Source organism: Notamacropus eugenii, chromosome 5 (genome assembly GCF_028372415.1).
Source record: "Notamacropus eugenii isolate mMacEug1 chromosome 5, mMacEug1.pri_v2, whole genome shotgun sequence".
NCBI lineage: Eukaryota > Metazoa > Chordata > Mammalia > Diprotodontia > Macropodidae > Notamacropus > Notamacropus eugenii.
Window position 1 is genome coordinate 29,453,766 of NC_092876.1, and position 25,227 is coordinate 29,478,992.

Below are 25,227 nucleotides of genomic sequence, written 5' to 3' on the forward strand. Positions count from 1 at the left end.
CGGTCTTGCAGCACGTGACTCAAGATACCTAGCATCAGGTGACAACTTCCTAACTTTCACCCCTCCCATCCCGATGCCTCGCCTCCCGCCCGCCCCCCTTGCCCCGGATGTTGTGGTTACCCGAAGAAAAGGGGTAGGAAGGATTTTCCACCCATTGCGCGTGCGCTAGGGGAGGGTAAGCGTGCGTCTTTGATAGGCGCTGTCATGGCATGTCGAGGTGGGCCGAGGAAACAATGAAATGCGCCTGCGCGGCCGCTGGAACACCACGCAAAGGCGCATGCTCAGGCTGCTGGGCCTGTTTACTGGGTCTTCTCCCTCTGTTGACCAAACCAGGGAATGAAGGTGAAAGACCCAGGTCCCAGGGGGCCACAGGGCGCATGCGGAGAGCCGAGCAGCTGCTTTCTGAGTGCGCCGTCGCCAAGGGCAGAAAGCGACTGCGGAGGACTGGCCCCACGTGGCCCTCTCTGCGCTGGCCGGAGTGTCCCAGGGCACGAAGGCGGGGCTCTCCGGCCGAGCTCCCCACTCCGCTCCGGCGTCACCAGGAAGAAGGGGAGCCCGGCCCCCTCCCGGCCCGCCCCAGGCACGGGGCTCCTGCCCTCCTGGGAACCTGGGCTCCGGAGACGGACCGAGGGACTGCTCCCTCACGTGACGGATCAGGAGACAGAAAGAGCCAGCGACCGCCTCCTCCCGCCTCGGCCCAGGCTGACCTCCTCCTCCGACACTGCCCGGCGCCTCCAGGGAGGCTCTGTGCCCACTGCCTGTCCCAGGCGTCCTCTGCTCAGCGGCTGCCCCGGGCTGCTGAAGGGAGGTGGAGGAAATCCCGCAGCTCCTCTGACGCGAGCTGGGCCCTCGGTGGGTGCTGCCGGCCCGCCCCCCCTCCATCCCTGATGTCTCGGCCCGCCCCAAGCTCGAGAGCCTTACCTCCTCCTCTCCGGGAAGGCTGAAGCTACGGTGAGTTCCCTCTTCCTCACCGGCATCACGCAGGTCCTCCTGCCCCCTCCTCCATCACTGCCCTCCCCACGAGGCTGATCCCATTTCATCCCTTCCTCTCTAGGGGATGATTCCCTGCGCCCACAAACATGCCATCCTGGGGCCCCACTTTGTCCTCTTAGAGCCCGACAGCGCGGCCTCAGACTTGATCATGCCAACACCGCGCTGTCCAAGTTACTGATGATCTCCGATCCAGTGGCCTTTCCTCAGTCCTCATTCTCCTTGACCTCTGCAGCCCTTGGCCCTGCAGAGCACTCTCCTCCTGTCCCTCCCTTTCTTGATCCCTCTTTCTCCTTTGCTGGATCCTCCTTCACATCGTGCCCTCTGACCCCCGCGTTCCTGCCTGGGCTGTCTTCCCTTCTCCCCTTGTGCTACTTCACCTGGTGACCTCATTCCCTCCCATGGATTTAATTACCATCTCTATACTGATAACTTGGGGGGGCACAATGGCTAGAGCACCGCAATCGCAATCGGGAGGACCTGAGTTCATTCAAATCTGGCCTCAGATACTTTCTAGCTGTGTGACCCTGGGCAAGTGACTTGACCCTGTTTATCTGTGGCCATGGGAAAGGAAATAGCAAACTACTCTGGTATCTCTGCCAAGGGTTCAACAAAGAGTTGGACACAATGGACAGCAGCGTTGATAACTCTCAAGTCTCCTGTTCCTGCCCCAGCCTCTCTTGATCTCCAGGCGCCTTTCAGACAGCTCAAACTGGATGTCCAGTAGACTCATACCAGACGTGTCTCAAAGTAAAATCACAAACTTCACCTCCAGTGCTGGCAAGCCCCTCACCCCCAGTCCCTCAGGTTCACACAGCCCAGGACCCATCCTGTACTCATTAGCTCTCCCCTCCCCCCCATTCCGAGCTGTCATATACCCCCTTCTCTCTTCCAGCACTGCCCCTAGCCTGGTACAGGCTCCAGTCACCCCACACCTGGACTACCACAACAGCTGCCTGGGTGGAGGTCCATCCAGGTCTGATCACACCCCACCTCCCCCCAATAAACTCCAGTGGCAAATAGAAAATGCTGCCTGGCCCCCTCCTACCTCCCCACCCTTCTCATGCCACACATCCCATCCAGTGAGCTGTCCCACAAAACCCCCCCATCTCCTGGCACTGAGCACTCTGGTCACTCCCAGGGCCTGGAACACCTTCCCTGCCACCTTTATGGGAAGGCTTCACCAACCTCTCTTCATACTAGTGCCTTCGGTTAATTATTTTCTGTTCTGCAGGAAACATTCATTCCTGTATCTAGCTTGCTTTGGATACATTTGCTTATCTCCCCTATTATACTGTGAGCTCCTTGAAGGCAGGGACTGTTTTTGCCTCTTTTTGTGTGCTAGATGCTTGGCATGCAGTACCTGACACGTAGTAGGTACTTAATAAATGTTCCCAGATTGATTGATGAACCGATCCCTGGTGCCTGTTCTTTGTCCCCTCCTCTTTTGCTTGGTGATTCCCCAGTTGATATCCCACCCACCCCACAATGATCTCCTTTACTTATGGGGGTAAATGTCTTAGTCCTGTTCCTTCTTAAGGCCAGGGGCTATTTCCAGTTCTATTTCCCAGAGGTATCTCCAATGCGCTACATACAGTAGGTGTTTTATAACTGCTCAACTGAACAGGATGAAAAATGGCAGGCCAGAAGACCTCTGATGCATTAAGAAGTCCCAGCAGCACACCAAGAGCCATTCAAAAACCCAATTTAATAAGCTATACAGTAGGCACGTACAAAAAAACCAAACAATGCACAAGTCACCACAGGACCTTGGACTCAACGCAGAAGGATCCTCCTTGCGTGAGGGAGGCCCTGACATGTCATCGCTATGAAGGTATTTTCCCACTGATTCTCTGAAATCGTGGCCTTTTCCAACAAAAATAACAAACCCCAAAACTTAGGCAAAGATTTAAGAGCTACTCGGATCCAACTTTTTGTCTTTTTTCTCTCCCCCAGAGAGATATGATTGGAAAAAGGGGAGAGGTCACCCAACTGAATGGTATAGGGCCTGGACATCCACACCACACAGCCTTAACAATCATGCAATGACTGTTTCCTGCCCCGTTCCTAATTATGACCCAACATAGGATGTGGCTGCCCCATCAGACACCCGAGCTATTTAACGGGACCCCAAAGAGAAATTGTGGTCACATTGGGGCATGCTCCCCATTGGGCCAAGCTCCCAGCAGCTCCTCCAGGCCTGGTCACCGGCTCTTTCCAAGTCGGAGGCCCCGGCCAGGTAGGCCCCCCCAGGATCCTGGCCTTCCCATTACCACCGGAGGGGGCCCCCCTCCGCCCCAGCTTCCTCCTCATCTTCCTCATCTCGTGGCTCGCTCCTAAAGGGCTTCACGGGCCATTTCATTCTGACCAGAGGCTCCACGTGCTCCTGCAGGCGATGGCGCTTCATGTGGGCATTTCGACTCTTAATCTTATCAAACACCCTGAAGAGAGAGTGGTGAGAATGGCATGTCCAAGGGCCTCAGAGGACCAAGTGATGCTGAGCAAGCAGGGCTCTGGAGGGCAAATACCTCTCACATTCTCGGCACGGAAACACGCCCTGGCTCTCAGCACTCCCAGGCGGCTCAGGTGTCCTCTTAGGGCCAGCGGTTGGGCTGGAGGAGACACTGGCCTCTCTCTTGTAACTCTTAGCTTTGATCTTCAGCTCTGGGTTTGGCCGGTGACTGAGCCGGTCTCGAGGGCTGCAGGTCACCTGAGGAGAGGAGATGCTTAGGATCCCACCACTCTGGGGAGTTCAGACGCCAGAGACACAAGACCCCTACCAGAGGAAGTCCTAATGACTGAGGGTTGCAAGAGTGAGGAAAAGTCAGGACGTGGTTTCCTATATGGGCCCTTCCCTTCAGGACCCCCACCCAGAGATAGAGGGGACCCTGGGAACCCCAACCCCTCAGGTTTCCCAGCATCTTTCTACCTTTTCCTCTGTCCTTTCTACCTCATCCTGCTCTCTCTTGACCCTCTTTTCTAGCCCTGGGGCTCGGCCGCAGTCAAACTTGATCATTTTTTTCCAGATATAATAATATTCAACACACTGGGCCACATTCTTTGTCTGAATCTAGTAAAAGAAAATGGAAACGGGTCACAGAACATGCTCACATGGCCTCATGACAGCCTTGACTTTGCCAACCAAACTCTAGACTCCTGCCCTACTAAGCTGCAAATCCACCCGCTTTTCCATGGCCTGAGAGAAAGAACACTGGATTTGCAGCCACAAGCTTTACTGTCGAGTCTGTCTGACTCTCCATGACCCCTGGCAGAGATACCGTTTTCTTATCCAGCTCATTTTACAGATGAAGAAACTGAGGCAAAGAGGGTGAAGTGCTTCGCTCAGGATCACACAGCTGGTGTCTAAGGCCTGATCTGAACTGATTCTAGGTTCAGTGCTCTGTGCACCATGGCTCCTCTAGTGGCCCTGCAGCCCAAAGACTGGGGTTCAAATCCTAGCTCTGAGCCTTCCTCCTGGGGCAACATTGAGTGAGTCACGTGACTGCTGAGCACTTCTGAGAGGTGTTTGGCATTTCTGGGCTCCTCTTACTCCCAGGAAATGATTTCCTATTTATCATAAACAGAGCTTGCTTGTTCTCTTCCACTAGCAGACTGTGAGCCCCTCAGGGACTGTCTTCTGCCCCTTTTTGTGTGCCCAGCGACAGTGCCCGGCAGGCACAATGTACGCACTTATTAAATATCTGCTTATTGACTGTGTCATTTCATTCTGGAATACCCAGAGTTGAATGAAGAGAATGGCTGTTGGCAGTGCAGGGAATAGAGCACTGGGCCTGGCCTCAGACACTCACTAGTTGCATGACCCTGGGCAAGTCACTTTACCTGTCTCACTCAATTTCCACACCTATCTGGCAGGGTTGTTGGGAGGATGAAATGAGATGTTTGTGGTTTCTACAGAAATTGTTGTTACTGTTACCAGGCAGTGACCAAAGGACCGTCGTTCCCTGCCGCCTGTCCTGAGCTGCCCACTGGCCTTTCTGCCAAGCAGCCAATATCACTGCTTAACAAGGGTACTGGGGAGCGCTGAACCCACAAGCTGAGGCCCATGTGAGAATGAATCCTTACCGTCTTGTGTATCAGATAAAAGTCCTTCTTATGGGCGCAGAAAGCCTTCTTAAACAGCCTCTTCTCCACAGGAGTCCAGATGTCTGAACCTGCCAACCGCAGGGAAAAAGTGTGACTCTCCCTTTGGGCCTCCAAGTCCTATTACACTGACCAAAAAAGGAGCCGCCCCATTCCTGAGAAGCTCCAAAGGGAACTGAGTCCTAACCCACGTCTCCCCAGGAAGCGCTCCCTCCTGCCCTCTGCCCTGAGCTGTGGAAAGAGTCTCTCACTCAGGACCACACGACCCTGGGAGGTTGCGGGGCCCAGAAGCCACAGGGAGCTCTTTGGGAATATGGTGGAGATGGCCACGACCGAAGAGCACACACAAAGCTCTGGCGAAACCACCTCCTCTCCTGCAGGGACCCAGCCCCACTAGGATGCCTCCACCTGCCTGTGTATCGATAGTCAGCGAGAGGATGGGATGAAGCCTTCTGGGGTCCTCTGAGTAACAGGGTTTCCAGAGCATCCTAGAACCAAGCCAGTCACCGATGAGGATCCCCTCAGCGGTGGCAGGTCTTATATACTCCTCACCATGTAATATTGGGCATTTTGACTCCTGTACATATATCCTAACCCCCCCCACCCCCACTCACCCCTATTGAGTTCAGCTGCCACCCCAAGCCCTGGCACTCAGCAGTGCTCACTGTCTGTTATCCCAGAAGGACACTTTTCTTTAATTGAACTCAACATGCATTTCTTTAAGCACCTCCTGTGTGCTTTCCAAAGCAAGGCATTCTGCCAGGGACACAGAGGAAAGGGAAAATCTCTGCCCTTAAGGAGTTTTACACTCTACTGAGAGGGAAACCATGTGTATTTTCACTATAAACACAAAGTAGTTTTGGGAGGAAATCAGGGAAGTGCCCAGGGCAGGGAGCAGGCCATGAGCTGAGCCTGTGGTCAGAGACAGGAGGCACAATGTCTGGGGGACAGAGTAGGCCACTGTAGCTGACCAAGAAACAGAGCTTGGAGCCAGCATCCTGCCGCCTCAAGGCACAAGGGAGTGACATGGTCACCCTGGCACAGGTATGTAAAAGATGGGTTGAAAAGGAGAGAGGATGGAGGCAGAGCAACCAGAGAGGAGGTTCCTGGAGCAATCCAGGGGATGGGGGTAAGGGGCCTAGACTAGTGGACTAGCCACAAGAATTGAGAGTAGGGAATGGAGGTGAGCTCCATAAGGTAAAAACCAACAAGACTTGTCAACTAAATGGCTGTGGGGTGAGAGAGAGGAAACAGGGAAGTCCCAGATGACTGGGTAGATGGTGGGGGCCCTCAGCAGAGAAGAGGGGAGCCCTTAGGGGAGGGGATGTAATAAGTTCTGTTTTGGACACAGTGGACTTGAGATCTCCTCAGGACATCCAGGAGATGTCCAACAAGCAGCTGGTAATTGGAGGTGAGCTCAGGAGATAGAAGCACTTCCCTGAGCCTGGGCATTCTTCAGACCATGGTTTATTTTCTATCACTGTCAGAAGACATATAGAAATGGGCCAAATCCCAGTCCAAATGTGCCTACATGTAGGTGCTTTGGGGCTGTTCCTTGAAATCAGGGATAAAAGAGAGAGGCTAAGTACCACAATTTCTCAAAGCTGGGGGTGAGGTTTGGGGGAAGAAGAGGTGGTATATGACACCCCCTCCCACCTTTCCCAGGGCTCTTGCTCCCACAATGGTTAGCCCCTTACCCGGATATCACCCTCAGCTTCATGCAGGCAGTGTAGAGCAAGTTCCAGATTGGTCCCCCCTCCTGGCATCACACTGGAGCAGGCCACATTACATAGTTCAGTCACTATGGTCACAGTGGGGAACAAGAGGAGAGGATTCAAGAAAACCAAAAAAGATCACTATAACAGAACCAAAGAAAACCAGTGCCCCTCTCAACTTGTCCCAGTCTGGTCCCTGGCCACCTCCCTTGGCCAACTCTGGGGAGCCCAGATTAAGAAATGGGAAGGAGACAAGACGGATTAGAGAATCCCTGCTTGCTAGGTACCATGTCTATGTAGAGGTGGGTAAGGTGGTCACACTAATTCCAGAATGGGCTCCCAGTCAGCTAAACATTTAAATGGCCAAAGGGAAAAGTGTGACGTGACCTTAGTCTTGGGGGTAGAGAGATAAATGAGGAGACCCCACAGTCAGCCACCTCTGTCTTGCGTATCTGGGTTGGTCATCACATCTCCCCATGGTTTCCACACCAGCGAAGCGCCATGCTGGTCACCTTCTGCCAAAGAACTCTCTCTGGGCTTTGGGATCTCTGCCTGAAACCGGCTCCCTATATTGATATGTCTAAAAAGGGAACAAAGCAAACAATAACAAAGGTATAAGTGAAAGATAAAGAGCAGTCAGTGAAAGAGTATGAGGCTCTCAGGCCATTGTCTATAACCTTGCCAGGTTACCCATCACTGCTGACAGTGACTATCTCCACAATGGAGGCTCCCTACTGCTGACTCCCAGACCCTCTGGATATTGAGGACAAGACCTCCAACCCTTGTATGTCTGCCTCCACCCCAACCCCCCAGCCTCTTGAGCCATGTCTGCACTCCCCAGCCCACAACTCTCATCTTCCATCATCTAACTCCAACTGACCTTGCTGCCCTCACCTCCCCCGCTTCCTCTATGCAGCCCCTACACACAAGCCAGATGGAAGCACGTCAGAATGTCCTAAATATGCCCCACTCTCCTGCCTCTGAGGCTCTGCTCTGTCTCCCCTGATCCCTCATCCTTCTGTGCAGAAGCCTTCCCCTGCAGACATCATCCTTGAGGCAGTGGCACCTTTATAACAGCATTTATCACATCCTGCCCGTGGGGTTTACACCCTGCTTATAGACTGTAACTGCAAGCTCTTCCCCATCTTGGTATGTGCTGCAGTGGCAGACCTGACCATCCATGTGGTCCTCACCTACATCGACTGGTAGGGGTGAGGGGGCAAAGGGGCTGGCATGTCCCCCAAGATCCCACCATGCTTCTCCCCTCCTTTTCAATCCAGTCGCGACTGCTCAAACCTCCCTCCCAGCTCCCTGAGTGCCCTCTGTAATCTAGCCAGCTGGCCTCACACCTGGCCTAGCATGTCCCTGAGGCCTAGAGTGCAGCCCTTCCTCCATCACCTCCCCTCTAAGGAGCAGCAGCTCAGGCACCACCTTCTCCATAAAGACTTCCCAACTGTGGGTGGATCTCTCCCAAACAACCTTCTTTTCACTATTCCATATTAACTTATTTCTTATATCCTCATTTTCTGCATCTCCAGCAGCACACCCAGAGCAGTCCCTGATGCCTGAGACAAAGTGCTATAAACACTTGTGACTGGCTGACTGACCCTGTGGGTTGTGCCCCCCACCAGCCAGAGGTCACCCGATACTGACTGCTGGACACTCTCCCTGATGAGGGGCAATGGTCTGGGAACGCCCCCCCCCCCCCCCCCGCCTCCTGGGTGGTCTTCTCCCAGAATCCCGCTTGGATGACACAGCCAAGGACAGGGAGAAGGCTTGCTACTCCCTGGGCTTCATCATGCGCCCATCTCCTATCGTTTTTCATTCTCACTCACGGCTCAATGCTGATCTTGGTGTTGTCTTTGACCACAGCGATCCCAGAAGAGCCATCCACTTGGTCTAGACAACAGGAGCAAAGACGTTACACGAGGAAGCCAAGGGATCCCGATAGTCCTTCCTCCCTGTCCTTAGACAGACATTTCTGACTCTGTCTGAACTTGGGGGCAAAACTTCACCTCCTCTTTTATAAAAGAGAGGTTGGCCAGCATCACCTTGAAGGCCCCTTTTCCAGTTCTAACATTACGTGTTCTACAGCGCTGATGTTCTAGGCCCTTGGGTCCCTTCTGACACAAACATTCTGTGTTCCAAGGCCACCTGCAGCTTTGTTAGGCTTCAGCTTCACAAGCAACATGGACCATGAGGGGATGGGACCTCTCTGCCTCACTGGCCCCACCCCGCACTGAACCCAGACTAGGGGCCACAGACACCAAGGGAGGGCTGGGGGTGTCTGGCCCATGAGGGTAGCTCTGCTCCCACCTGCTCATCAATCATGGCACCAGGGAGGTCCTTTGTACTCACCCAGCACAGCCCCGTAGAGCCTATCGGGACCAGAGTGAGCAGATGAGGAGAAGAGAGTGTTGAAATATAATCCTGACCCTTCCCGGATTGGGCTAAGCATTGGAGGTGGTGTATATGGAGAACACTGGAATAAACCCTTCAGGAGATGGTCAACCAGGAACACTGGGGAACGCAGACAGCTCTGATAGCAGCCTCCAGGGCCTGGCTGAATCTCCCCAAAGACTGAAGGTGGAGGAGGGATAAATAAAGCCTTGGGCTGGGGGCGTTTTTTTCTTTTTCTGTGTTGGCTGGTTTCTTTAGTGTCTCTCTCTTCTCGACCAGCCCTCTCATGTCCCTAGAGAATGAAAACATTGGGACCTTCAAATGACTGATAGCAATTAACAGCAATAGCATGTGAGGTCGAAATATCCATTCTGCAGATAAGAAAACAGGTTTAAAAAGGGTGAACACAGTGCCCCATGTCACAGGGCCTGTCAGTGTCAGAGCTGAGATTACAAATCTCTTTGCTCTTTCTGCTACTCCAACCTATCCCTGAATTACTACACTACTAAAAGAAAGTGCAAGCCCCAAAAGGATCCCCTGTTGTGACTGAAAAGAGGCCATGCTCCAGAGGGTACCTCTGGGGTTGAGGGAAGGAAGGAGGGTGGGCCCTTACCTGAGGGCTAGGCTCAGGCTCCAGTCAAGGTGCTGACAGTAACTGGTTATTCAGGACCTGCTTCCTCCCCTCCCAGGGCTGCCTGGGGTGCCAAGGAAAGCATTCTGTGCCCACTCTCAGTGTCATGTGAGTGACAATGTTACTGTTTTTCTTTCCCCTCTGATGAAAGAGAATGCCAAGTCCCTTGATCCTAGGACATTCCTTCAAGAGTGGTGAAGATACCACAAGCCCACCCTCCAGAAGATGCTGCTACTCTGTAGATATGATGCACATCAGGAATGTCTTACAAGAGTGGACCTACCTTAGTCAGGCTCCCTGGAGGTCGGCTCCCAGCTGGCACAGGGGCAGACACAGGGGTCACCAAAGGTGCTGCAGCGAGGTCTTCCAAAGGCCTCTTGGCTCCTGGGGGGCTTTGTCCATCCCCCTCTGGCCTTAGGACCAATCTCTGGGGTTTGCAATATTCTGCACTATATAACTGAATCCAAGAAATAAGATGTCTCTTTATATAGTAGGCATGGCAAGGAAAGAAGGAAAATGCAAATTCATGGCAAAGGTAAGAGCTCTTTCTCCTCTGTTCAATGCTTCACAACCCAACAAAAGATAACTCCTGTTTTCTGAGGGAGTACGTAGACCCAAGGCTTAGGCCCAGCCCAGGGACATGGTTTGTGTTATAAAGTTGGGGCCAAAAGCCCCAAACCCTGGTTCTTGGAGCCCCATCACCACCATCAGCCTCCCCCCTCCACTAACTGCATTATCTGCCAAAATTTCAGATGCTCTGAGGTCAGTTATACCCCTCCGTCCAGGATCTTTCTTGAGCCCTAAGAGTTTGAGGCCAGCCTGCAGATGTACCATGACTAGTAAGAAGTCTCATGTCCCCCTCACCTGCTGTTCCTGTCTCCCTCTTGGTGACGGCCACTGGTCACTGTGAAAACACATGTGGCTGCTCAGCCCCTTCTCAGTGTAAAACATCTGGCTGCAGTTCTTACAGACATAAGTGCTTCTGGGCTCCGTCCAGTCCGGAGAGACACCATTGAGCTGGTTACTAAAGGCAGAAATCACTCAAGAGTCACGGGCAGCCAAGACCTCCAAAGCCTGCTCAGACAGCAAGCTTTGGGGAGGACCCAAAGCCCTATACACTCCTCCCTGTCAGTTCCCTCTCCCTCTCTCCGAATAATTTTGTAGACACAGTGAATTTACTGAGAGCTGCTGTGGCCCTCCAGTGGGATGGACACTCCCTGAAGGCAGGGGTAGCTTCAGCACACAGGATGTGCATGCTTCACAAGTATCTAGACTGACTCCCAGACCTGCCCCCTCCCAAGGAAACACATTCCTAGCACAGGGCATACAAGGCCCTGTGAAGGCACTTCAGCCTGGGGAAGCTTACCAGCCAGTCACCAGGCCCTCTTCCCTCAATGGGTTGGGCAGTCTGTATATATTCCCACCCTGCAGATGAGAAAAGGTATCTCAGTGAGTATGTCAGAAACAGAAGGGAAAGGCTCACCGCAAGAAAGCACATGGTCATGTCAAGAGGAGACACAAAGGATGTGTAGGGAGCTTTATTATTGGGTAACGTGACACCTTTTCAAAGAGTGGTTTATATTTTGTATTAAAACATTGTCCTTAACAATCGTGTGCAGTAGGGGGAGCAAACATTATTATCCCCATTTGCCTAAGACACCAGGGGTCAGGAATGGAATGACCAGAGGGACTAGGAATTGCATCCAGAGATGCAGTTTTCTTTCTCTGTCTCACCACTGGGTTTGAACAAAGAATAAAAAGTGCCTTCATTTTTTCTACCTTTGATTGTGTTTTTAAAAGGCATTATGACTGGGGGGGGGGAGTAGAGTGAAATCAGGAGCCTGTGGCCCTAATCCTGGTTCTGCCACTAACTAAATGAATGATCCTGGGCTGGCTTTCTTTAAATTCCACCTTCTACAGGAAGCCTTCCCTCTGTTAATCATTCCCATTGATCCTGTTCACAGCTTGCTTCCTCCATGTTGGTTTGCATGTGGTCCCTCCCGTACAAGACGGTGAGTTCCTGGAGGACAGAGGCTGTCTGGCCTCTCTCTGTAAGCCTCCTGCTTAGCACAGTGCAGGCCTGCAGAAGGCTTTTAACAGATGTTTACTGAGCCTCAGTTTCCTTTTCTGTAAAAGGAAGATAACACAAGGACTCTAAACCTCCCAGGACCCTGAAGTACTTCAAAAGTGGGGATTATGATAATACTGTTAATAAAGTGTAATATCTGCAGGAAGAGTCAAAAAGAAAAAGGAGGTCAGAAGAGAAGGCAAAGAAATCCTGGGGAATTCTCCATCATGACTTAGAAAGTCTGCGCTGCATCCCCTCCCCACATGCACACAGCCAAAGAGGCGGGAGGGAAAGAAGCGAGTACTTGGATCCTGTTGAAGATGGTCAGCTTGGACTTCATGTCCCGTGAGGGCTCCGCTGAGGCTCCGGCCGACGAGAAGGAAGCCATGGCCACCTGGCTCGGAGATGCTGCACAGCACATGTCCATCTTCACTTTGTCCTTGCGGAACCCAGAGAATCGCTGGGCTCTGGTACTGCCAGAGAAGAGTCGATAGCCCATTTCTCTGGCACAGGTCTGACTCTTGTCGCCTTTGGTGGCCGAGGTGGTGCCGTTCTCTGACTGAGACAGCTTTGACTGGAACTGGCCTCCAGCTGGCTCTTCCACCCCTGATGGAGATGGTCGAGGATGCGCTGGGGAAAAAACATCCCCCAGACCTACACTCCCTTTTGCTGACCGCAACTGCTTCGTCATAGAAGCATCGGGATTCCCACAAGGATCCAGGGAGGATCCAAGGGAAGGCAAAGCAGGGGCCACTTTTGGCCCTCCCTTGGGGTCCCGCCTTGTGCTTCCAGGTGAAGACTCTCTTGGAAACAGGGCCTGGGTCTTTCTCCTGCGGGCTGGTGACCCTTCCTGCTCTGGGTTTCCCGGGAGAGAATGGAATGAATCAGCCCCTGGGGCCAGAGGCTGCTGCCACACTCCTTGCAGTGGTTTCAGCAAAGCCTGTTTGGTCTCTGGGAGTGGGAGCTGAGAGGGAGCTGCTGCTACCTGGGTGTGGGAGAAGATCCGCTGGGATTTGGTGATCATTTGAAACACCTGCATCTGCTCGTGGCTCACCAGGGACTCCTGGGACTTGAGAAAAAGCTGCCTGAAGAGTGGGGTGCTCTCAGGAGGGAGCCCGCTCGGCTTCTGCACATCCTGGAGGCCTAGCTCCCCAGGGTTCTGCCAAGGGAAGGGCTCACAGTCACACTTGTTCCTCTGGGCAGGCCAGGAGCTGTCCTCCCCACCAGCGAACCTGGCATCGCTTAGGGTGTCCCCCGGTGCCTTTAGAAGCGTGGGAGGGAAAGAGTGCACATCCTCTGGACCAGTGCCTGCTGGAGTAGCTAGTGGGTCCAGCAGAGGGGACACAGGCCCTGGCCCAGGACCTGGCTCAGAACTCTCTCGGGCAGCGACCGGAGCTGGCTTGTGGACAACATAGACACTGTTCCCTTTGCTCTTGGGACAGCCAGGCAGGTTCCTGACCCACTGGAAGTTGTGACTAGATGGCTGGGAGCTCGCTGAGACTGCCTGGCCTCGGAAAAGAGGCAAGCAAGGCAAGGTCCCCCCATCGGACCAACTTTCCAGCCCAGCAGATGGGAGTGGGAGAAAAGGCAGTTCTGAATCAGCTGGGTCAGAGGCTCCATTCTCTCCCCCTGGGGCCATGGCTGCCAGATTCCCTGAATGGATAACTGTGAACATGTCAGAGGGGGCTGGATCCTTTCTTGGGGGCCTAGGCTCCTCAGGAGGCTCAATGCCCAGGGCTCCTGTAGGTGCCATGGTATTGGCAGGAGTACTGGATGGACAGGGGCACAGTGGGCCCCTCCCATCAACATCTGGCGCCCCTGCAGTGGCTGGGCCAGGTGAGGGGAGCTTCTGGTGGACAATGCTGCTCACAATGCACCGAAGGAGGTCTCGGTTGGGCAGAAGGGAGCTGGGGGAGCGGGCCTCGGAGGGCACCAGGGTTCGGAGACTGCTGGGCCCAGCCTGGCTGGCTGCCTCATGGGCATGGGGGGAGTCCCCACAGGCTTCCTCTTCTGGAGGGGCCTCCTTCAGGATACACAGACCATGCTGCACCTCATAGTGGCGGCGCAGGGACCGGTAATCACAGTAGCTCTTGCTGCAGCCCTGCTCAATGCACACAAAGGGTTTGGTTTTCTGATGGGTCAGCATGTGTCCAGTCCTGGAGCAAGAAAACAGAAATGAAAATCAGCAAGACAGCTGGGACAAAATTAATTTTGTCCCCTAGAGAAAGGGCTAGATTTCCCAAACTGAAATGCCTGCCTTTAATTATCAGTCAGCAAACTTCACTGCCAAAACAATCCGTACCTAGCCATTTCTGGGCCCCATTCTAGGCAGACTAGCTATTTGACCCTGATTTACCCAGCACAAAAATGGGGGCAGAGCTTTATTAAGGGCTCTTCTGAACAGTCCCACTAAGAGGACATAAAACAGCCACTTTGTGAGGATATAACTCCTCAGTAACACATCAAGTGCCTGTACTCCTACAGAAGATGCAGCAGAATCAAGCCCTGGGCACTGGAAGGACTGAGGAGTAAAATGAATTCATGGCTCTTGAGCCCCCGGGGAAAGGATATGAAGCCTTCAGGCCTTGGCCCAGCTCTGCCTGCCCTTAGGGAGAAAGGAGGCTTCTCTTTCTCTTCAGTGGGCTGGGAAGACATGGCACCATCCAGTCCATCAAGAACAAAAGGGGTGTTTCTGAGATCGATGGAAAAGATTCCCTGGGGAAATCTCACTCTAATCAGGCTTGGTGGGAAGAAGCCCTTGTGACTCAGTGGGGAGGCAAGCAGCCACAACCTGCCAGTCTCTTCCTAACTTCAACCCAGGAGTCTCAGAATGTCTCAGGACTTCCTTGGGGCTGGTAAGCAGACCTGATCTCTCCCTTAGGGTCCAAGTAACTGGGATTTCTGGTACCCCAGGCATCCCCCTGCCCAAATTTCTCATGGCATTTTACCTAGACCTGTCTTTTTACTGTATTTCATTCTCTATCATGTGGTTCTTGGTGTACTTGTCCTCCCCTCAGGGGACTGTAGACTATGTGGCTATAACAAATGCTTAATAAACACTTGCTGAATGACTCAGTATCCCCAGTGCCTATCAGACGGCTCACTATCAGGGAACATTGCCTATATACTTGGTGAACCAAACTTTTGGCCTCAGGAGCCAGATGAAGTGAGAGAGGCTCTGTTCAAAGGCAATATGCATGCTGCCCTCAGACCACCTAGACCCTCAAAATAGTGAGCCTGCTGGGAAGCCTGAGCAACAGCTACACAAGTGATTCAGGCCCAGAGGCCCCCAAGATGCCATTGCCTTGGACAGATCAAACTGGCTCCTGAAGGGGAGGAAATAAGGGGCAGACTCTGGAAGAAGACACTGACCACCCCACTGCCAACCACCCTCCCACCAAAGGGTGCTGGGCCTCGCCAGACTCCCACATACAGGTGGTCCTGGCGCTTAAACGCCTTGCTGCAGATTTTACAGACGTGTTTCCTCTCCTGGCTGTGCGTCAGGTAGTGTTTGCTAAGGGAGCTGGCACTGCTGAACACCTTTCCACAGAGGCTGCAATCCAGGAACGGGTTCTGGGGGGAGCTGTGCTGCCGCTTTCCTTTCCTGGCACTGCCCGAGCTGGCCCTGCCTCCTTCATCCGTCTCTTTAGATGCCTTAAGAACGCCCAGCCCCAGGTCTAAATGGAGGGAGAGCAGGAAGTTACAAACATGGGGGGAGTGAGGGGAACCAGAGCTGGGCCAAAACTCTGCCATGGGGAGAGCCCAGAGGAGAGGGCCCCACAATGGCTCTGCCAATGATTCTTAGGCACCAGTGCCCCAGGCAAGTGAGCCTCAATCTCTCCTCCTTTGGAGTCAAGGGCTCAAATGCCATGGCTTGTGAGGGCTCCCTCTGACCAAGGTTCAAACTCAACAGTTTCTCCCATTCTTCAACCCAATGTGAGGGAAGGCTAACAAAGAGACTACGTTTGGCTGGGCCAGACTTGCACGAGGCCAGCACAGCTGCCTGTTTGGCTTCTGGACACCCACATAACCGTGGGACTATGTACACACCAGTCCAAGATGCCTTATGACACACCCCTCCCCAAAGACGTGCTCACAAGCACAGCAGGCTCATGTACACACACTCTTTCTCTCTTTCTCTCTCTCTCTCCCCTTCTTCCCTCCATCCCTCTACTCCAGCCAGATTCAATTCTGTTGAAGACTCTGTCTTAAGGTAATGACCTACAGAGGGGATGATGAACATGCCAGTTCCCTGACTCAGTTTAGGTAGATTTCTGGAGAAGAGTTCAGATTTTCTGCCTGTGGAAAACCTGCTAGAGAAAGGGAGGCAGAGAGACCGACAAATGCTGTCTAGTCCTCTTTGAACCCAGTTTCCTTCAACTTTCCCCTATGATAAAAACATTCCTCTCTTTTTTGTAAAGGCCTAACTGCTGACAGTGAAATTACAAGTTGGCCAGTCACCTTTCCCTCAAGGGCCTCAGTTTCCTCATCTATAAAATGAATAGATTTCTAAGGACCCTCCCAACTCTAGATTCAGGGTCCTCTGTGTGTCATAGTGGGCAATGAATGAGTCCTGTGAATGATCTCTATTCAAGCAAGGCATCTGAACTTTTCTAGAAACACCTGTTGCAATTAGCATTGGTAATTTTTTTCAAACTGGGTGTATTTAGAAGCAACCTCTTCTGAGAAAAACAGATTAAGTACTTTTTAAACTCCATTCATTCACATTTTCAATTCAATTTCCAAAGAAATCATTAAGAATAGAAAGACGCACCTACTCTACTCCCCCCATAGCCCATAAAATACCTGTAAAAAATGACTCTAAACAAATGCTAGAATAGCAGAAGCCATAAAATGACAGAGTGAAAGAGATTTCCAGCCCAACACTGCCTGGAAGGCGGAGAAGAAGTGCACCGGGCACAGAGCAGAGTGCAGTGGAGCCTTGGCCATGCAGCACCAGCAGACCTCAGGCTGGAATCCCGGGCAGCAGCAGCTGTGGTGCCCAGATTGCTCAACCCACAAATAACAAAGGCAGCTTCAAAGATCCTGGGCAGAAAAGCTGGCAGTATCTACCAGACCAGAGCGCAGGCCAGGAGAGAAGTAAAACTCTCTCCCTTGATTGTGCCACCTTGGAGAAACTGAGAACTTACAGGTCCCCAGAGTATACCCTCCTCTTGACAAAGGACTCAAAAGTCAAGTAATTGGCTAGGAACATGCCCAAAAAAGGGGAAAAAAATAAGACTATAGAAGGCTACATTCTTGGTGAACAGGTATTTTCTTCCATCCTTTCAGATGAGGAAGAACAACACTTACCATCAGAGGAAAACCTAAAAGTTAAGGCTTCTGCATCCCAAACCTCCAAAATGAATATGCAATGGTCTCAGGCCAAGGAACAGCTCAAAAAGGATTTTGAAAATCAAGTAAGAGAGGTGGAGGAAAAATTGGGAAGAGAAATCAGAGTGATGCAAGAAAATCATGAAAAGCAAGTCAACAGCTTGCTAAAGGAGACCCAGAAAAATGCGGAAGAAAATAACACCTTTAAAAATAGGCTAACTCAATTGGCAAAAGAGGTCCAAAAAACCAATGAGGAGAAAAATGCTTTAAAAAGCAGAATTAGCCAAATGGAAAAGGAAGTTCAAAAGCTCACTGAAGAAAATAGTTCTTTAAAAATTAGAATGGAGCAGATGGAAGCCAATGACTTTACGAGAAACCGACAAATTGCAAAACAAAACCAAAAGAATTAAAAAATAGAAGACAATGTGAAATATCTCACTGGAAAAATAACTGACCTGGAAAATAGTTCCAGGAGGACTACCTGAAGGCCATGATCATAAAAAGAGCCTAGACATTATCTTTCATGAAATTATCAAGGAAAACTGCCCTGATATTCTAGAACCAGAGAGTAAAATAAATATTGAAAGAATCCACTGACCACCTCTTGAAAAAGATCAGAAAAGAGAACCTCCTAGGAATATTGTAGCCAAATTCTAGAGTTCCCAGGTCAAGGAGAAAATATTGCAAGCAGCTAGAAAGAAATAATTCGAGTATTGTGGAAATACAATCAAGACAACACAAGATCTAGCAGCTTCTACATTAAGGGATCAAAGGGCTTGGAATATGATATTCCAGAAGTCAAAGGAGCTAGGATTAAAACCAAGAATCATCTACTCAGCAAAACTGAGTATAATACTTCAGGGGGAAAATAGTCATTCAGTGAAATAGAGGACTTTCGAGCATTCTTAATGAAAAAATCAGAGCTGAATAGAAAATTTGACTTTCAAGCACAAGAATCAAGAGAAGCTTGAAAAGATAAACAGGAAAGAGAAATCATAAGGGACTTACTAAAGTTGAACTGTTTACATTCCTACGTGGAAAGATAATATTTGTAATTTCTTGAAACTTTTCTCAGTATTTGGGTAGTTGGAGGGATTTTACACACACACACACACACACACACACACACACACACACACACACACATATAGAAGAGTGCATAGGGTGAGTTGAATAGGAAGGGATGATATCTAAAAAAATAAAATTTAGGGATGAGAGGAATATATTGGGAGGAAAATGGAGAAATGGAATGGGGCAAATTGTCTCTTATAAAAGGGGCAAGAAAAAGCTTTTTCAATGGAAGGGTAAAGGGGGGAGGTGAGGAGAAAAAATGAAGCTTACTCTCATCACATTTGGCTTAAGGAAGGAATAATATGCACACTCAATTTGGTATGAAAATCCATATTACACTACAGGAAAGTAGGGGAGAAGGGGATAAGTGGGGTGAGGGGGATGATAGAAGGGAGGGCAAATGAGAGGAAGGAGTAATTAGAAGTAAACACTTTTGGGGAGGGATAAGGTCAAAAGAGAGAATAGAATAAATGGGGGGCAAGACAGAATGGAGGGAAATATAGTTAGTCTTACACAACATGACTATTATGAAAGTCTTTTGCAAAACTTCACATATATAGCCTTTATTGAATTACTTGCCTTCTCAGTGGAGATAGGTGGGAAGGCAGGAAGGGAGAGAAGTTGGAACTCAAAGTTTTAGGAATGAATGTTGAGAACTGTTTTTGCATGCAACTGGTAATAAGAAATACAGGTAAAGGGGTATAGAAATCTATCTTGCCCTACAAGAAAAGAGAGAAGATGGGGATAAGGGAAGGGAGGGGTGTGATAGAAAGGAGGGCAGATTGGGGGAAGGGGTAATCAGAATGCACAGCGTTTTGGGGTGGGGGGGAGAGATGGGGAGAAAATTTGTGGTAATGAATGTTGAAAACTAAAAAAAATAAATAAGCATTAAAAAAATGAGTTTTCAGCCTCTGATGGAATGGGGAGGATTTTTCACCCCCCAGAAATGACTGGACACCCCACCCCCACCCCACCTGTGGCACTTCCACAGGACCAGCGGTCTCCCTCAATCTGCCTCAGGCTCACCCTGCAAGGAAGGCTGCGAGTCTGAGTCAGCATACTCCTCTAACAGCTTTGCAGAATCTCCTTCTTTCCCCGAATACAAGGAGAGGGCATCGAGATTGTCCTCCAGAGCCTCGCTGGCCATATCTGGTGGTGGGAGGCCAGGGTCCAGGTCTAAGCTGCTCAGGCCAGCGTAGAGCAGGTCTCTTGTGTTGGGGCACAGATCCCGATTGAGGGTGTCACTGCAGTTCAGCCCCTGGCTCTCTGAAAATCCAGGAAGATGCATCTCTGACTGAAGGGCACCATCATCTCCAAGGCTGTACTGGTCCATGGGCTCCACCACCACGACCTGGCCAAAAGCTGCTCTCCAATTTCCAACAAGTTGACAAAGATGAGATTTGAAGATGGGCAGAAAGTAGCCTTGAGGCCCAATGCAAATCCTAAGGATAAACAAGGGGCAGACAAAACTATAAGAAACCCCACAAAGCATCAACTGGCTTGTGTTAACAGCACTATCATCCACCTTGGAGTCATTTTTCACTCATCCCACAAATCCCATCCATGAGGGAGTCCTGTCATTGCTTCCTCTCTAAGCTCTCCTGAATTTTTATTCCAATTTCGGCCCCCCCAACCCCACCATGCACTTTACCTCATTAAATTAAACTACTCCATAACAGCCCTGTCTCATCCTACCCTCTCTCCTTCACCAGGCAGCTGGCTCATGCCCAGTATCTCCAGCTGCACAAATCCCTTCTTTCCTTCACTTCAATCTCTCCCCCAGGAAAGAGGAAATGACAGCAATCCTCCTCTTCCCCAACGTCTCATAGTATTTTGCCTGGACCTCTCTTGTTTGTGAAGCTGTTAGCAGAGTGCCTGACAAATAATAAGTACTTAATAAATACTCATTCCCTCCCTTATCTCCATGGTGCTCCAGCTGTTTGTGCACATCTTTTCTTCTACTAGATTACATTAGAAGACCCTGAAAAACAGGGTCTGGGTCCCATTTATCTTTGCTTCCCTGAAGAACCTCTTTGGTACATGATTAAATGAAAGGATGAGGTCCAGCCCGTTGCCTACACACAGGTCTTGCATTCACAGATAAGAAAACTGAGTCTCCACGATGGAAAATGCTGTCCACATCCAGAGAAAGAACTATGGAGTCCCAATGCAGAGCGAAGCATACTATTTTCTCTTTTTTTTTCCTTTCTCGTGGTTTTCCCGTTTTGTTCTGACACTTCTTTCACAACATAACTAATGTGGAAATATGTTTAATACAATTGTACATGTATAGCCTATATCAGATTGCTTGCTGTCTTGGGGAGGGGTGAGAAGGAGGGAGAAAAAATGTGGAACTCAAAATGTTAGAAAAGAAAATGTTGAAAACTATCTTTGCATGTAATTGGAAAAAATAAAATACTACTAAATAGAGAAAAAAAGACAAGTGAGTTTCACAAAACATTACAGGTAGAAGAGGTCTTAGAGAAAGATGGTCTAGTTCAGTTCCCCTAATTCTATGGAGAAGGGGCTCTATCTATGCCTGAGGTCCAAGAAGCAGTTCATGGCAGGTCTCCCAACCCTGGGCCTGGCACACTTTCCATTGGATCAGGCTTCTTACTTAAGGTCACACACAGATATCAGTCAAACCAGCTTTCTTGCTTCCCAAAGTAAGGAAAAATGAGACCATCCCCCTATCTTCAGGGTACAAAGGCCTCTTCTTCCATTTTAATGGCACACTGTCATCACTCAATCACATTCCCACCATGTTCCATTTTCTTATCTTCCTAAAACCACTTGATGGCCCAAGTCAAGAGTGAGGGCTCTTTTTTCCATCAAGGGTCAATGATAGACAGGAGAAAAAGAAATCAATAAAGGCTTACAGACACATAGCAATCAAATACATTTCAATAAACAAGCATTTATGATACACCCACTAAGGATGAGGCACTGGGAATACAAAACAAACATGGCAAGACAGTCCCTGCCTTCAAAGCTTGTCCATTGTCCTGGAGGACTCAACAAGTAAACTCATGAGCAAACACAAGACAGTCTGACAAGTACAGCCACTTCCCAGAGGAGGCGGCCCCTGACATGCACCTTGAGGACAGGGAAGAGAAACTGGTATACTCAGATTCTTCATCAAGAAAGAAAAGAGTCCCACTCAACTATTTTTCTAAAGTAAGAACAGGAGATAAAAAATATTCAAAAATATAACTCCTACATATATGTATACACGCCTGTAATGCTGTCAAATTTGGAAAATTACAGCAACTCTTCAACGATCCCCAAAACCTATCTTCATCATCAATATTCTCCTGATGATATTACAAAGCAGACAGGCAGGGAACATTGGTCTCTGAAGATCTTTCATCTCACTCAGCAAACTTGCAGGTAGCCCATATGGCAAAGGAAAACCCTTCAGTGTAGGTGACGAGGCACTACCATGTTACTAATGACGATGGGAAAGCTGACCAGGTATGATCAGGAAACAGCATTATAAATAATCACACCTTGGCATCCCTGAAGTAATAAAATAGCCATAACAAGGCTTCTAGCATATTGATTGGCTCTTCTAGAGAGGACTCACAGAAGTACAAGGCTAAGGATTTCATAGAATTAGAAGGTAAAGAGGGCCTACAATTTATACCAGTGGAGAGAGCATGCAATCAATTAAGGATAAAATATTGATGGGGAAGGAATGGAAGGGAGAAGATGTCCCAAAAAACAGAAAACAATTTCCTGATAAGTGAAGGCCCCCAAAGGAGAGAGACAGAATGAGGCTCAGAAGATTGAGGTCTGTGTTGGTCTGAAGTGAACCGCTCCCAACACACACACACAGAGACACTCTCCCTTGAAATAGTAGGCTCATTGACCATCCTGCAGTTTAGAAGACTCCTCTTGTCAGTTGGACTACTTAGCCTTTCAAAGTAGATTTTTGAAAATGAGGGTATAATTAATTTCCTATGAGAATCGGGGAAGGAGGTTGGCTGGGAATGACTGGCTTTTGAAATTCTCAGGTCTCTGGTGTCAGTCGAGTGCCTACTGCACCATACTGCCCAGGCCAATAAGCTCAGAATCACAGAATCAGAGTTGGGAGGGCCCTTGAGGCCATCTAAGTCATAGGTTCTTACCCATGCCCAACCTAAAATCCCCTCTGCAACATTCCCAGCAAGTATGTATCAAGCCTTTGCTGGAAGACTTCTTGGGAGGGGGTGCAGTCCACTTTCAGAATAACTCTAATTGTTAGGAAACCAATCCCTGTATCAAGCCTAAATTTGCTTCACTTTCACTCACTTTCTAAACAAATCTAAACCTTTTTTCTGATATTCCCTTCCCCTAATCATTCCTGGATTAGAGCCACCAGGATTGTTTATTTCATTTAATATATTAAAAAAATTTATTAAACCCCTGTCACATGTAGGACCATGCACTAGTGACACAAAGAGGAAACAACGCAGGATTCTTGTCTTCAAGGTGCTTACAGGCTAGGAGGGATGAGATGGGTACATACACAAATACCAGACAAGTTATATGTATTAATAATTAATTACGTCTATGTGTATACACACACACACACACACACATTAGAGAGATTGGAATCCTTCTGGTTCTAATAAATAAGTGGTGATAGCTCTCAGGTCCTAAGCCTTGCCTTCTGCAGGCTAAAGTCCTCCAGGACACAGCAGGACCTTGATGCCCTTCATCAAGGAAGGAAATGTAGACATTTCCTCACTTATCAGTGCCTTCCCTAAAATGTAGTGCTCTACCCAGAACACAATACTGAAGTTGTAGCTGATCAGGTTGGAGTACGGTGGGACAGGAACATCCTCATTGTAAACTTTATTCCTCTATTAATACAGTTATCGCACTCTTGACTTTTATTAAGGTTTACCATTCACGTGGGCCATGAATTGTTCTATATAGTCATGGCAATCTTATGATCATGAAGTTGATTTTTTAAAACCCAAGTATAAAACTTTATATTTATCCTGATTGATTCCGTCTTATTCCACTCAGCCCAAAATCTGTGTGTGGCAACATCATTTTGGATTCTGCCACCTGGCATGTGTTATTGGCAGATTTAATAAATATTCCAACTAAGCCTCAATTTAAAAAATGACAAATAACATGAGGGCAAACACAGATCCCTGGGGCACTACTCTACTAGAGACTTCCTTTCAGGTTGACACTGACCCATCACAGTCACTCAGACAGTGGGCTCCACTTCACTGTTCTATCATCCAGTCATCTCGTCCTTCTTCTCCACAAGGATGGCAGTAGGGACTTTGCCAAAGGCTTTGCTAACGTCTGGCTAAACAATATCTACAACATTCCCCTCATCTACTAGTTCTGAGACATTATCAAGGAAAATGAGGTTATTCTGACATAAGCCAGTCTTCTGTATCACTGCTCTCCCTTCTACACATTCACTAATCTTCCCTTTAATAAGATGTCCTAGAATTCCTTGAGAAACCTTGGCCCATGGTTTGCAGACTCTTCCACTTTTTCTTTGAAAATCAGTCCATTTAATCCTCCTCTCCTACTTCATTGTCCCCACTTTGTCTTCCCCCTAGGTTGCAGAGCCTGGTAACAGGAACTCATAAAGGACACTGAGATGTGTTTTAATATCTCCCTATCCATTATGGGCTCCAATTATTAGCCATTCTTGGTTTTAGCCTTTAGTAACTTATATCTGGATAGAGTACGAAGGTTTGCAATGTGTCTTCCCCATACTGACCATGCTGTGTTCTGAGGCCTGGACTCCTTTCTAAGATCCTTCTCTGTCAGAGAAGACAGAACCAAAGAGGGAGTAGTTCTGACTCCTGGTCACCACCCCATCCACCCCAGAGTGTCAGTCTTATAACTTTTTTGATCCTCCCCTGTCCCAAAGGAGCTTTCAAAACTTTTTTTTTTGTCCTTACCATTCATTACTAGTCTGAGTTCATTATTCTTGCAGGACCATGCAAAGTTCTCTTCATCCTGTTCCCTAGCGTGGCTTCCATCTGCAAACCTTCTGGAATCCTTCCCTTGCTCCAAAGGCCTCAGATGCTACCTGTCTTCATGAAGATTCTTCTGATCTCTCCACCCGGCACTGTACACCAAGGCAAGGTTCTACATTTCTCAGACATATGCTTCTAACTTGTTTGATGGTTGTGTGTATACTCATCTCATCCCTCCTCCTAGCCTGCAAGCACCTTGAAGGCAAGAATCCTGCTTTGTTTCCTCTTTGTATCACTAGTCCAGGGTCTTAATAAAATGTTTTTTAAAATATATAAAGTGAAATAAACTCAATTCTGGTGGCTCTAATCCAGGCATTCCTGGGGAAGGGAATAAGCATTTATATGGCATCTACCAGGCATTGTGCTAAATACTTTTACAGATTATCTCCTTTGATCTTCACAACAGTCCTGTGAGGTAGATGCTATTATCCTACTCATTTTACAGCTGAGGAAACTGAGGCAAACAGAGGTTAAGTGACTTGCCCAGGGGGACACAAATGAGCATCTAAGGCTGGATTTAAATGCAGGTCTTCATGAGTCCAGGCCCAGGGCGCTATCCACTGTGTTACTTGATGTAAACAGAACCAGGAGATCCATACACATGAAGATAACAATGTGAACAGAAAGAACAGTAAGACTAAGCCGAACGTATGCAGTAATGATGACCAAGCTTGGCCCCAGAGGAAAGATAAGGCAATGCTCCTACCTCCTCCAGATGAAGTGGTCAGAAGGGTCTCCAGGTTTGGAATGTGGCATACATATGCTGTCAGACGCCACTGATATGTTGACTGGTACAGCTTCCAGGAATGAGGAATTAATCATCTCATTCTCCTCTACCCTCACCAGACCTCATCAGGCGCACTGTTTTCACTTCTGGACAACACAATTTAAAAAGGGCTGGAGAGAGTCCAGAGAAAA

General features: G+C 49.2%; 2 protein-coding genes across 8 annotated transcripts in view; one reads left to right on the plus strand and one right to left on the minus strand.

The window, feature by feature from the left end:
• Positions 1-132: 132 nt before the first annotated feature.
• On the plus strand, positions 133-5,232 carry LOC140503825 (uncharacterized). Of its 4 annotated transcripts, none has more exons than XM_072608151.1 (2): positions 133-951; positions 5,145-5,232. In XM_072608151.1, exon 1 carries the CDS (start codon positions 210-212, stop codon positions 942-944), a length of 735 nt encoding a protein of 244 aa, XP_072464252.1. In that variant the 5' UTR covers positions 133-209; the 3' UTR covers positions 945-951; positions 5,145-5,232. The 4 variants fall into 4 exon arrangements, with proteins under 4 accessions (XP_072464252.1, XP_072464255.1, XP_072464253.1 ...); XM_072608154.1 differs by lacking the exon at positions 5,145-5,232 and adding an exon at positions 4,928-5,050; XM_072608152.1 differs by lacking the exon at positions 5,145-5,232 and adding an exon at positions 1,886-2,401.
• Positions 2,680-25,227, minus strand: part of ZNF541 (zinc finger protein 541) — a 29,405-nt gene continuing 6,857 nt past the window's right edge. Inside the window, exons 2-16 of one of the 4 annotated variants that reach the window (XM_072608141.1) lie at positions 19,337-19,752; positions 15,339-15,582; positions 12,210-14,061; positions 11,204-11,262; positions 10,702-10,861; positions 10,121-10,294; positions 9,165-9,498; positions 8,642-8,705; positions 7,244-7,386; positions 6,789-6,892; positions 5,504-5,579; positions 5,074-5,162; positions 3,941-4,060; positions 3,519-3,700; positions 2,680-3,431 (exon numbers count right to left, since the gene is read on the minus strand). In XM_072608141.1, the coding sequence (XP_072464242.1) occupies positions 3,260-3,431; positions 3,519-3,700; positions 3,941-4,060; positions 5,074-5,162; positions 5,504-5,579; positions 6,789-6,892; positions 7,244-7,386; positions 8,642-8,705; positions 9,165-9,498; positions 10,121-10,294; positions 10,702-10,861; positions 11,204-11,262; positions 12,210-14,061; positions 15,339-15,582; positions 19,337-19,643 (4,080 nt within the window). In that variant the 5' untranslated portion in view covers positions 19,644-19,752 and the 3' untranslated portion in view covers positions 2,680-3,259. Of the gene's footprint in view, positions 3,432-3,518; positions 3,701-3,919; positions 4,061-5,073; positions 5,163-5,503; positions 5,580-6,788; positions 6,893-7,243; positions 7,387-8,641; positions 8,706-9,164; positions 9,499-10,120; positions 10,295-10,701; positions 10,862-11,203; positions 11,263-12,209; positions 14,062-15,338; positions 15,583-19,336; positions 19,753-25,227 lie in introns of those variants that run through there. The other 3 variants (XM_072608140.1, XM_072608144.1, XM_072608143.1) reach the window with 3 other exon arrangements.

Coding starts and splice junctions, on each gene's coding strand:
- LOC140503825 (XM_072608151.1), top strand. CDS start 210: ATGTCGAGGTGGGCCGAGGAAACAATGAAATGCGCCTGCGCGGCCGCT.